The sequence below is a fragment of the Erpetoichthys calabaricus genome, chromosome 1, assembly GCF_900747795.2.
Source record: "Erpetoichthys calabaricus chromosome 1, fErpCal1.3, whole genome shotgun sequence".
NCBI classification, from domain to species: Eukaryota; Metazoa; Chordata; class Cladistia; order Polypteriformes; family Polypteridae; genus Erpetoichthys; species Erpetoichthys calabaricus.
In genome coordinates, this window is record NC_041394.2 from 324,954,971 (window position 1) to 324,968,864 (window position 13,894).

Below are 13,894 nucleotides of genomic sequence, written 5' to 3' on the forward strand. Positions count from 1 at the left end.
GCAATAATCAGCAGGCTATACAGAATATTCTCTTTGACTGGTTGGATGATTATTATTTTTTAAGCAGAAAATTATTCTTTGTACCTCTCTAGGTTCTCTGGCCAAGGGAAGAAAGTTCAGAGTCAGGCAAACTGATACAAATCTTACAGAAAGACCTTAAGCTGAAGACTTTGTGAACATCATTCAGAACTGGTTCCTGGGTGATCCTGTGGAGAGTATCACAGAGAAACTTGCTAGGGATGGGAAAGCTGAATAGAATAAGTGATAGGCTCTGTGAAGAGATGCTTAGAAGAAATATGCTGGATTCAGTAAGAAGACAACTTGGAGGGAGAAAAGCTATCCAATTCCGACACCTGCTTCTGAACTGGCGATTTATCATTATTCAGTTCTTTGTGGAGGAAATGAAGATTGACACGTGTTTATAGCAGAGCCTCACCCTCAGAATTCTGCCAGTCAGGGTACCAGTGCTCCAGTGGTTAGCAAGGGACCAAGCCAGTATTCTGGTCAGAAGATGCGGCCATGGCAACTCTGTAGTTAGGAATGAACACGCTGCCACACACATGTGCATGGGAGGCAGCACGGGGGTCTGACTAATGCTGAAACGCATGCACAGGGGGTGATCAATTGTACTAATGCCTTTTCTCCCATTCTTACAGGAGCAATAAGAACTAATCTCCTTCCTCTTCTGGCTTCAGACCACACCCCCTGATGACCTCACATCCACCTTCCTTCCAAATGACCCACCTCTTCCTGTCCCTCAACTATAAAATCTCACCACCTTTCCTCTGCAGACAGTCCTTGTTGATGACTCAGTCTCGGCAGAGCATCATGCAATCTTTTTGTTTCAAGATATCTGACAATATACGGGGTGGTACACCCACAAACCTTTTTCCTGTCTTCGTCTCTCATTACAACGCTTAAATACAGGGCTGAAAGTTTACTTTGGTAACCAATCATGTACCGTTAGAATGGCTCTTTCGGCAAAAGGGTACCAATTCTAGACTCACTAGATATTTTTTTTCAGTTACAACCATTTTATTTTTCTGTCCTGGTGCACTGCACATTGCAGAGGATGTCCTTTCTGAACTTGCTGGCCTGCTATTGGAAAGTCAAATGAGTGACAAAGATTATTACAATTTCTATGTGGCTTTAAAAGACTCTAATTAATTTTTCATTCAAGTTCAAGAATAGAGCTTTTAAAGTGTTTTAAAGAACTTTTCTGAATGTTATTTGTGCAGCTCTGGACCAGATACATGACAGCAAGCTTAAACAGAGTCAAGACAAGCAAGATGTTAAAAGTGAAAAGTTAAATATACCAGTAAACCAGGAATCAAAAAACCAGAATGAGAATCAGTAGTCAAAAACAAAAAGAAAAAACTGACACTAGGGCCTACTTTGAAGTAAAGGAAATTATACTAGAGAGTTTCAAGATGTTGTTTATCCACTGAGGGATAAAGAAAAATCCATAACCATATTTATAGCATCAGTGCTGTAATGTCATTGGCATGACACTAGCAGTCACATGATTCATCCCAAAAAAGAAGAACAAAAAACTAATCTTTGTGAGAATAAATCAAAATGAAAAATACACCTCAAAACCAGTTATCTGATTACAAAAAAAAAAAGAAGAAAAAAAAATCATTTCTAAAATGGATTAGACAGCACGCCTATCACTCGAAAGCCCCACGACACCACAGTCACTGACATGCTCATTACTGGGACTTCTGAATGATGCGTCTCCATAAACTTCCAGCCTTGGAGTTTAAATGTTTACTCATGTTCTGCCACCCGAAGGTAAAGATTGATTTTTATTTTGAATAAAAAGATCAACACATGAAACTGTAGTCAAAAAGTCAGGCCAAGTTCACTATCAAAAAATGAATAAACTGAGACATCCAACCTTAAACACCAAACCAAAATTGTTAATCAGGAAAAAAAACACACTCAGAGAATTGTTATCTAGAAAAACAAGTAAAGAAAATCTGCACTAACAAGTCTTTCCAAATAGGGTTTGCAATGTCAGAAAACCAAAAAGTTTATGATTCTGATTTATATACCTTTGTCCCAGTGATGTCACACACCATTCAGAATGTCAAAGCAACTGTCAACAAAAATTCCTTAATGGAATACTCCACCCAAAAATGATATTTTATTTAAATTTTACTTACCCCTAGTGTGTTTTATAGTGAAGGATGAGAACATTTTTTTTCTCACATTCTCATGTAGAATGACAGAAAATGTATCATATAATAGAACATAATGATCACCAATGCCAGACAACAGGAAACAACATGAAAATGTCCATGGAAAAAAAAAAACATTCTCACGTAACTCGTGTTACATAATCCATCTATTTGTTATCCAGTCAAATGCTCAAAAGATACAAAAAGTAGGCATTTTTGCTAAAATATTATTAACATTTACATCTGGAAAAAGCAGCATGCTTTGTAAACAGTACAACACATTCCAGCAATTCTGTGCTCTTGTATTGAAGACAGGGTTCTTGACCAATGAATGAGGGAGAGAGGATGGTCTTTAACTCAGACACTCATTTGCATGTATTTGCATTTGTTCTTCATTAATGAGAGCTTTTCCCTTAAGTGATTTATGTTTTGCATGTTGTAAGTATTCAAATGGGCAACTTTGCATGTGGATTATGTGACACAAGACATGTGGATGTTTTAATATTGATTGCTGTTGTCCTTTGTCAGTCGCCTACTGTGACTGTTGAATCTTCCCTACTTTCTGCATGAAACCATAAAATTACATTTTTTTTGGCTGTTACTATAAAACACATGGGGTAAGTAACATTTAAAACTAATATTGTTTTTGGTTTGAGTGTTACTTTAAAATGGTGGCACCCAGGGGAAAACAAAATGGCATCACAGAAGAACTCTTTTAACATTATGAAACTAATCTAAAACAAGAAACAAATGTCATAAATTGACTCCTTGGACTTCAAAGCTCTATTCTATATGTAGAATTTTTGATAAAAGTCAAAGGAAAACTTGGGAAAAATTAAGTAAGATGATCATAACAGTCTGTTTCTGTCTGCCATGGAATACTGTGAATCAGTGGTCCCCAAGCTCGGTCCAGGGGACCCCCTGGGGCTGCAGGTTTTTGTTCTAACCAACTTCTGCTTTTAGTTGGACCTCCAGCCTAATTAAGTGAGCTGTAGTGAGCTGAGGTCAATGAAGAAATGATAAAAGTAAGTATGTTAATACATGTTAATAAAAATTAAACAGTTACTGTATATGTGATACTGTATTTTTTGTTTTACTTTGTATTTATGTTCATCCTGATTTCCATTCTGCCTTTCCATTATTGACTAATTAGTAGGTCAGAAGCTTTAGCAGTTGCAGCCTTCCATCATTTAATGTTGTTCGCCTGGGTGTCTGCTTTGGTTGTTTTTAATTGTCACTATTAGGATACAGTGACTGGAGTGGGGAAAATAATAGAAAAACAACAGAAAGAGTTTAAAAAGCATTTAAAGCCATTGCAAAAAACTGAAGTATTTCTAAAAGTCCTATAATATAACACCATGCTGCCATGCTTTTCTGAATGCAGAATAAGAGATCAATTATTAGTAATTATTATCACTTATTGTGACTCTGGTTGGAACAAACACCTGCAGCCACAGGAGGATCCCAGGGCTGAGTTTGGGAACCATTGGTATCAATAATACATTTACGGTTAAGTAAATGCTAACACTTACTGATAGACACGTATATGATAGTTTTATTGTAGAGTTGTTTTCTGTTTGGGACTGGTGGCTCAATGATTAGTGCAGCTGCCTCACAGCACCACGGAGTTGGTTTCTTTCCCAGTTTGCTTACTAACTTTGTGAAGTTTGCATGTTCTTGACATGCATCCATTAGTTAACTGCTCTTATTCCAAAGACTGAAACTCCAAAATGTGAAGGGTCTGTACACCAGCATTCCATCCGGAGCTGGCTTCTATTTTGGGCTCAGTGCTCCCAAAAGCCTGTAAAAAGCTTTTTTGAAATTTTTGCACCAGTGAAATTTATTACTGTTTACAGATAACTAATTAAATATTACTACTGGAAAATGTTAGCATTTGAATGATGTGCACAACTGAAAGGAGTAGAGAAAAAATAGGAATCTTCATTAAATCAAAGTGAGTCTCTGTACAAGGTAGATTGTCATCAACATGGGCATTAAGGGTTTTAAGGGAAACACATGTCTTTGTTAGAAAATTAGAAAATTTATCAGATGTGTGATATTCTTTGATTTGAAAGGCACTATAAAGAATTATAGTCTTTAGGAACACCACTGGAAAGTATATAAAGTATTAGAACTGTGTGACTTTGGGGGTGTCACTTAGATAGATAGATAGATAGATAGATAGATAGATAGATAGATAGATAGATAGATAGATAGATAGATAGATAGATAGATAGATAGATAGATAGATAGATAGATAGATAGATAGATAGATAGATAGATAGATAGATAGATAGATAGATAGATAGATAGAAGATTTGGCTTTTTACATAAGCTGTTTAAATAAATAAACAAATAAATAAATAAGTATTGAACTAACATTTCTTACATTTTAGAAGTATTTCAACAATTGTAGTACACCTATATAGCACCATAGCATTCTGCTAACTACAGCAAGACCCTGCATAAAATTGTACGTTTGTTGTGTTGTTACATTTTAAGTCATTCACGTCCCTTCTCAAGGTTACAAGTATAAAACACAAAGCAGCACAGGCTGTCAATGATGATTTTCAAAGACATATTATTGGCACTCAAGGATGCGATGCTATTCCAGAATGCACTGGTCAGTTTCACACATACAGAGCAAAGATGCTTATTTCTTCAAAGATCACTGTAGAAATATCATTTTATGATGGTATGACTGTGACAATGGCCAAGACCTATGCACTAATGCCCTCTAATGGCTAGCAGATGCAGATTACTTTCATAATGCTTAAAGAAAGACATAGGCATGAATTGGTAATCACAGCTTGCTTTTCATGTCTATCTATTATATAGTACCATTCACATCTATCTATCTATCTATCTATCTATCTATCTATCTATCTATCTATCTATCTATCTATCTATCTATCTATCTATCTATCTATCTATCTATCTATCTATCTATCTATCTATCTATCTATCTATCTATTAAGAGACAGCCACCAATATCCAAGTATTTTATCTTAAATGTTACTTTATTACTTTGACTTATCTTCTAATTAGAGCTGAAACTTACTATTTGTAGTTCATGGCCACATCCACAAAGTATTTTCGCCGTTGTCGATAAACATTATCCTTAAAGCCCTAAAAGATAAAGAGACAAAAGCCGTTATTTGCATAGAGTGTAGATATATGCCGCAGTTAAATCCAGGAAATATCAGACATGCAGATGAGGAAGTAACAACTTCATGATTTTTTTTCTTCCACAGAAATAAAAGCTGAGAACTGAGTGGCTTCAGGCAATTTTGAAACCATTACGTGTTAATTAGAGTGGGCTTGTGCAGTTTACTCGGCGAGAGGTTGATCCCATGACTATTGTGACTATTAGCACATTCTTACCTCTCCAAGGTGTCATCTGGAAAAGTCACAGGTCATTTGCCTTATTTGTTATGATAATAACTCCATTATTTTTTCATGTATTTTTTTTTCTCTGTGTAATAGTTCTTTACCGGTGGTTGTTCTCTTTTAATTAACTTTTCTCTGTGAAGGTCTCAGTTTCTCCATCAGTATTTATAATGTGTGGGATTTCAGCACTTTGGACAGCTCACTGTGTAATTGCAGCACTCTTTAGCTCTATCTAGCACCACCTAAAGTAAATGTTCTTTTGTCATGAACTTAATCTTATGTTTGAAGATGAACACCAGTTGACCACAGTCTGTCTTATCCACCATGAGTTTCACGTGAAGTAATGAAATTAAAGATTGTTGCATTTAACAGACCCCAAACACCTTTCCTTTCTCTATTTCTGCAATGTCAATACAGTTTGAGACTCCCCCTGTGCTTTTCTTTTTAATTTAAAGAACCAAACACAGTTTTTTTTTTCATACTAAATATCATGTCAAGGTGCTTTACAGGTACAATACAAGTGTATTCTCTATTTCTGAGCACTAGCATGTTGAGACTCTATTGGCAGCCATGAAGTTCAATGTGTTCAAAGCATCCCAGTGATCAGTGTATTCAATAAATTATATGTGAATACACATTCCTGGGTTTTAAAGTATTATTCTTTTAAATATAATATATACTTCAATTATTGCTAATATTAAATGACATTGCTTCCTTTTCCTTTTGTTATTCCCTTGTTTTCATTATTGTATTGTATCGGTCTCTTTAGGGAAAGTATTTCTTGGGCTCTGTCAGGAGAAATACTAAGAAAATGGATAATTTGCAGAGATTTGTAGCAAAAGGAGATGAAGCTCATAATTACAAACTGATTGGTTTATTGTATCAAAACAATATTAAGTTAATATCATAAAAAGTGTTCTCACACCCTGATATCCGAGAACCTTAAAGCTGCTGGACTACAGACATGCTGGAGCACCACAGCGGCTGACTTGCTCTACCCAGGGACTTCTGAACTGTTGCCCTCTGTAGCCTGCACACCCTGACTGTATGTGTAGAATACAAAATACACCTCACCTAACAGACATAGAGAAAGACAGACAGACAGACAGGGAGTGTCCACACCACTGCAGCAGGAGTTCATTCTGCTGACATTTAATGGAGTTACCTCAGCAGAAAATGCCATGAATTATACACTGAATGATTCTCTGGTACAAGCTAAGTAAGGACATACATACTGTATTGTGGTTGGTCTCTGTTGTTGTCATCATGCCACACTTGTGGCTGACTAGCTCTCCAACTCTAAACCTGGTCCATCCATTAAGATGACGCTCATACTCCCTCTAGTCATATGAGGTGTCAGTGGCCAGGGCTGTAAGAACAACCTTCTTCTTTGGAGTTCATCTAAGCCTCCTTTAAACTGGCACCGCAAAGACACCATCAATACCACTCGTCACTCTCTAAGCCTGCAGAACAGCCGCAAGAATTCAGAATTGCGCTGCTTTCTCATTCCTCTTCTGGTGAGACACTTTCAGCTCGGTTCTGTCCCATTGTGTCACCATTTAGCTCCATTCTCATACCCATCTTTTCTCTATTGTGTAACTTTAAATGGGAAGGGTGCTATATAATTAAAATTATTTTCTTCATGGGGTGCCTTGAGTCTGTGCAGGGAACAATGAAATCTTAAGATTATCAAGATATTCTGGTGCAAAACATACTGCCGTGTGTCAGAAAGCTCCATCTCAGCCGCAGGTCATGGTCCCTCCAACAGGATAATGAGCCGAAACACACAACTAAAAACACCAAGAATGGCTAAGATCAAAACACTGGACTATTCTGAAGTGGTCTTCCATGAGCCCTTATTTGAATCTTTTCAAACATCTATGGAAGAAACTGAAACATGCAGTCTGGAGAAGACCCCTTCAAACCTATCACAGCTGGAGCAATTTGTTCAGGAAGGGTGGGCCAAACTACCAAAGGACAGGTGCCGAGGTCTCATTGAGAGCTCCAGGAATCAATTGTGTGCAGTGATTGCCAACTCTAAAGATTGTTCAATAAAATATTAGGTTAAGGGTCCTATCATTTATATCCATGCCATTTTCATTTTATTTTTATATGAAATATTCTGTTGAATCAAAACAAATTAATACAAAATTACAATGAATTAATACAAAAAAAACCCTATAATGGATGCCAATTACTTTTATCTGTTTCATATTATTTCAATTATGGGTTCTCCTTTTCTCATGAAGGGGTACCAAAAAATTGTGCACATCTATATAAAGTAAAAAAGGTACAGGGAATAAATTCCTTACCTCATACAGCACTCTTCATGGTACATTACACAAATTACACATTACAGGATGACACAAGAATTCACACAGAAAAGAATCTCAGGGCAGTGAATATGTAAGAGGTGACTAGTTGTCTCATTGACAAGGAGGTGATGTTCCTGAACTTTATATGTTTGTGGCTTTTTTTGGAAGATTTTAGAGATAAGCAATCTCAAGACATCTGTGTTACTTCCGCATGCTTCAGGAATCCTTTCCATAATCTTAGAGATGTGCTGTCCTAAATGTTTTGCAGTGCATTAGATAGACAGTGTGAGGGATGGCCGGGATGCCCAAAGGATGGAAGGATGGGGGAAGGCAGCTTTTCCAGGACACTGCCTCCCCCAAAACGCTAGATGGCAGCTTCCCCGGAGTGCAGAGGTGCCCTGATTCCCGCAGGGCATCCTGTGACTTGGAGTCCAGTTTCTCAGCCCTGTTGGGTGCCGTGGGTGCTGCCAGGGGCAGCTGTGAGAGGACCTGGGGAGTCATGCTTCACTTGCAACCCGGAAGTACTAGGACATCATGAGAACGGAAGCCCCAAAGTACTTCTGGGCTGATTAAAGAATTGGAATTCTCCATCTGACCCAGAAGTGCTAGCAAGTTACATGGGAGGAAGAGTAGAAGCACTTCCGGGTCAAGCACTATTTAAAGGACTGTTGGAGATCCAGAAAGTGAGCCAGAGTCGGGAGGAGTGTGACAGAGCTTGCTGGGAGGAGTGGAGGAGAGAATTATTGTTATTATTATTAAGAATATTGTGTTCATTTAATTGCTTGTTTAGTGAGGCTGGGGTGCTTTGAAGAAGCACTATTTAAAAAAAGAAATTATTAAAATACTTCTTAGTGCTTTTACACTGTGTCCTGAACATCTGTCTGTTGGGTTTAAGGGGCAATAACGACCCCTAGCATCGACTCAGTTACGCTAGATAGATAGATAGATAGATAGATAGATAGATAGATAGATAGATAGATAGATAGATAGATAGATAGATAGATAGATAGATAGATAGATAGATAGATAGATAGATAGATAGATAGATAGATAGATAGATAGATAGATAGATAGATAGATAGATAGATAGATAGATAGATAGAGTCATATGAAAATGTTTGGGAACCCCTCTCAGCCTGCATAATAATTTACTCTACAGTACTTTCAACAAAAAAGATAACAGTGGCATGTCTTTCATTTCCTAGGAACATCTGAGTACTGGGGTGTTTTCCAAACAAAGATTTTTAGTTAAGCAGTATTTAGTTGTATGAAATTAAATCAAATGTGAAAACTGGCTGTGCAAAAATGTGGGTCCCCTTGTAATTCTGCTGATTTGAATGCATGTAATTGCTCAATGCTGATTACTTGCAACATCAAACTGGTCAGATTAGCTCATTAAGCCTTGAACTTCATAGACAGGTGTGTCAAATCATGAGATATAAAGGTATTTAAGGTGGTCAATTGCAAGTTGTGCTTCCCTTTGACTCCCCTCAGAAGAGTGACAGCATGGGATCCTCAAAGCAACTCTCAAAAGAACTGAAAACAAATTGTTCAGTCTCATGGTTTAGGGGAAGGCTACAAAAAGCTATCTCAGAGGTTTAAACTGTCAGTTTCAACTGTAAGGAATGGAATCAGGAAATGGAAGGCCACAGGCACAGTTGCTGTTAAACCCAGCAGGTCTGGCAAGCCAAGAAAAATACAGGAGCAGCATATGCTCAGGATTGCAAGAATGGTTACAGACAACCCACAGATCACATCCAAAGACCTGCAAGAACATCTTGCTGTAGATGGTGTATCTGTACATCGTTCTACAATTCATCGCAATTTGCACAAAGAACATCTGCATGGCAGGGTGATGAAAAATAAGCCCTTTCTGCACTCACGCCACAAACAGAGTCGCTTGTTGTATGCAAATGCTCATTTAGACAAGCCAGATTCATTTTGGAGCAAAGTGCTTTGGACTGATGAGACAAAAATTGAGTTATTTGGTCATAATAAAAAGCGCCTTGCATGGAGGAAGAAGAACACCGCATTCCAAGAAAAACACCTGCTACCTACTGTCAAATTATTTGGAGGTTCCATCATGCTGTGGGGTTGTGTGGCTAGTTCAGGGACTGGGGCCCTTGTTAAACTCGAGGGTCGGATGAATTCAATTCAATATCAACAAATCATTCAGGATAATGTTCAAGCATCAGTCACAAAGTTGAAGTTATGCAGGGGTTGGATATTCCATCAAGACAATGACCCAAAACACAGTTCGAAATCTACAAAGGTATTCATGCAGAGGGAGAAGTACAATGTTCTAGAATGGCTGTCACAGTCCCCTGACTTGAATATCATCGAAAATCTATGGGATGATTTGAAGCAGGCTGTCCATGCTCGGCAGCCATCAAATTTAACTGAACTGGAGTGATTTTGTATGGAAGAATGGTCACAAATACCTCCATCCAGAATCCAGACACTCATCAAAGGCTATAGGAGTTATATTTGCAAAAGGAGGCTCAACTAAGTATTGATGTCATATCTCTGGTGCCCAAATTTATGCACCTGTCTAATTTTGTTATGATGCATATTGCATATTTTCTGTTAAACTAATAAACTTAATGTCACTGCTGAAATACTACTGTTTCCATAAGGCATGGCACATATTAAAAGGAAGTTGGTACTTTGAAAGCTCAGCCAATGATAAACAAAAATCCAAAGAATTAAGGGGAGCTCCCAGACTTTTTCATATGACTGTAGATAGATAGATAGATAGATAGATAGATAGATAGATAGATAGATAGATAGATAGATAGATAGATAGATAGATAGATAGATAGATAGATAGATAGATAGATAGATAGATAGATAGATAGATAGATAGATAGATAGATAGATAGGGCAAGTGCCAGGCAAGATCATCTGGCATTCGGTCCAGGAGAAAAGGGAGACCCTTGCCAAGAAGGGAGGATAGAATGGAAGGACAGTGATGGAATAGCATCCAATCTGGGTTAGGTATGGGACCCTTACCCAGATAAGAGGATCAGTGAGGGAAGGCTTCGATTTCAGAATATTTTTTATCCCTAATCCACTAGATGGCAGCATCCCAGGACCTTGCTAACCATGTGGACGACTGCAGGGCATGATGGGAGTTGTAGTGCCATGAATCAGCCCCATGGGTGAGCCAAGGGGGTGCTGATCCAGAAGTGCATCCGTCAGGCTATGCCCTGGCATCGTAAGTACTCCTGGGTCCAACATAAAAGGAAGCCATCCAGCCTCCTCCACTGGAGTCAGAGTCGGGAGGAAGGCAGGTGGCACCCATGGAGGAGGTGGACAGAGAGAGAAGAATTTTCTCATTATTGTGCCTGATAAATACATAAATAGGAAGAACATTTAAGAAGAAGGAAAACTTCTGACTTCGCAAGCCCAGTCCCAGTCCCAGTGAAGTGTTTATTATGCAGATGTATTGCTGTTGGTATAAAGGAGCCCCCCGTCATGTTTTCTGACACACTTCTGCTGAATGATTCATTGTCTGAAAGGCCTCAGTGTGAGTGTGTCAGAGAGAAGATGTACAGCATTGTTCATAATGGCACTCAGTTTTGCTTTCATTTTTCCTTCACTATGACCTCCAGGGGGTCCAGTGTGTCTCCTCTAAATGAGTGTGCCCTTTTAATTAGCTTGTTGGTTTGGTGGGCCTCTCTTGAAGTGATGTTACCAGTCCAGCACAACACAGTGTAGAAAATCTCACAGGTGATCACAAAGTTAAAGAAGGATGTCACTTGAAAGGAGCACAGTGTCCTAAGGGGTGCTGTGATAGTGATGGCTACGAAATGCACTATAATAAAGATTGCTTGATTAAGGACAGATCAAGCTCTGTAATATTAGCACTACAAAACCCGAGTTTCACATTAAGGCCGAACAGTATACTGAAAACTATTACATAAAGTTCTGAGCATGGAAGGCACTATATATTTAAGAATAAGGGGGGGCGTGCAGAATAAGATATTTAAGATATTATATAAGATATATAAGAATAAGGGGAATATGCAGAACTGTAGTAACTACAGAGGGATAAAATTGATGAGCCACAGCATGAAGTTATGGGAAAGAGTAGTGGAAGCTAGGTTAAGAAGGGAGGTGATGATTAGGGAGCAACAGTATGGTTTAATGCTGAGAAAGACCACCACAGTTGCGATGTTTGCTCTGAGGGTGTTGATGGAGGAGCATAGAGAAGGCAGAAGGAGTTGCATTGCGTCTTTGTGGACCTGGAGAAAGCATATGACAGGGTGCCTCGAGAGGAGCTGTGGTATTGTATGAGGAAGTCGGGAGTGGCAGAGAAGTATGTAAGAGTTGTACAGGATATGTATGAGGGAAGTGTGACAGTGGTGAGGTCTGCGGTAGGAGTGATGGATGAATTCAAGGTGGAGGTGGGATTACATCAGGGATCAGCTCTGAGCCCTTTCTTATTTGCAATGGTGATGGACAGGTTGACAGACGAGATTAGACAGGAGTCCCCGTGGACTATGATGTTTTCTGATGACATTGTGATCTGTAGCGATAGTATGGAGCAGGTTGAGGAGACCCTGGAGAAGTGGAGATATGCTCTAGAGAGGAGAGGAATGAAGGTCAGTAGGAACAAGACAGAATACATGTGTGTAAATGAGAGGGAGGTCAGTGGAATGGTGAGGAAGAAGGGAGTAGAGTTGGCGGAGGTGGATGAGTTTAAATACTTGGGATCAACAGTACAGAGTAACAGTGATTTGTGACAGACGGATATCAGCAAGAGTGAAATGGAAGGTGAACAGGACAGTAGTAAGACCAGCTATGTTATATGGGTTGGAGACGGTGGCACTGACCAGAAAGCAGGAGACAGAGCTGGAGGTGGCAGAGTTAAAGATGCTAAGATTTGCACTGAGTGAGACAAGGATGGATAGGATTAGAAATGAGGCCATTAGAGGATCAACTCAGGTTTGACAGTTGGGAGACAAAGTCAGAGAGGGGAGATTGCGTTAGTTTGGACATGTACAGAGGAGAGATGCTGGGTATATTGGGAGAAGGATGCTAAGGATAGAGCTGCCAGGCAAGAGGAAAAGAGGAAGCCCTAAGAGAAGGTTTATGGATGTGGTGAGAGAGGACATGCAGGTGGTGGGTGTGACAAAGCAAAATGCAGAGAACAGAAAGATATGGAAGAAGATGATCCGCTGTGGCCAACCCTAACAGGAGCAGACAAAAAAAGAACAAGATGGAAGGTACTATATAAAGGATAATGTTGATTAGTGCTGCAAAGCTCTAGCAAAAGAAAATGTGTACACTACCTTTAGGCTCTGTGCTGTAATGTAAATTACTTTATATGCTGTATTGTGATAGTGTTGGCTATTAAAGGCGCTATGAAACAGTGTCACACAAGTGCACTTGGGAGTCAACCGAAGGGACCAGACAATGCCAATCCCACACCAGGCCAGGGGGTGGCGGGTTGCGCTAAACCTCTCTATTTTCTCTCAGCAGACCAAATACAAGAAATCCTTCCTGTCCCGGCCCCGAGGACGTCACTTCCTAGGAACAGACTATAAAAACCCGTCATCTTTCATACCTAATCAGTTCTACTTTGGACTTCGAACCTGTACACATTGTATTCCACTAAAAGCCTTTCACAGCTAGGGAAACTATACGGGTGGCTGTCCCAAACCTTTGTTGTGTGTCCAGTCATTTATTTCACAACAGATTGTTTGAATGAGAAGAAATTAAGCTCTGTGGTGTCAGAAGTACAAAGCCTGAGTTCTTCATTAAGGCTGTGTACTACCCTGAATGGTATTTAATAAGGTTCTGCTTATGGAAGGCCCTATAACAAGATATCCTGAAGTAAGGCAATACAAGAAAATGTGAATAGCACTTTGTGGCTCTACAAATTATTTTATAGGGTGTATTATGATAGCAACAGGTATGAAAGGTGCCATGTAAAGTAAGCTGCACAGACATATCTATAGTGAAACTTGCGCCCTCTGGGTTGTGTAATGCAAATAGCTT

At 39.1% G+C, this 13,894-nt stretch overlaps 1 protein-coding gene across 1 annotated transcript in view; it reads right to left on the reverse strand.

Moving 5' to 3' along the window:
- The window catches only part of tph2 (tryptophan hydroxylase 2 (tryptophan 5-monooxygenase)), a 195,389-nt gene that overhangs the window by 132,431 nt on the left and 49,064 nt on the right, over nucleotides 1-13,894 (reverse strand). The window contains exon 5 of the mRNA XM_028818446.2: nucleotides 5,245-5,312. Within this exon, the coding sequence (XP_028674279.1) occupies nucleotides 5,245-5,312 (68 nt within the window). The remainder of the gene's footprint in view (nucleotides 1-5,244; nucleotides 5,313-13,894) is intronic.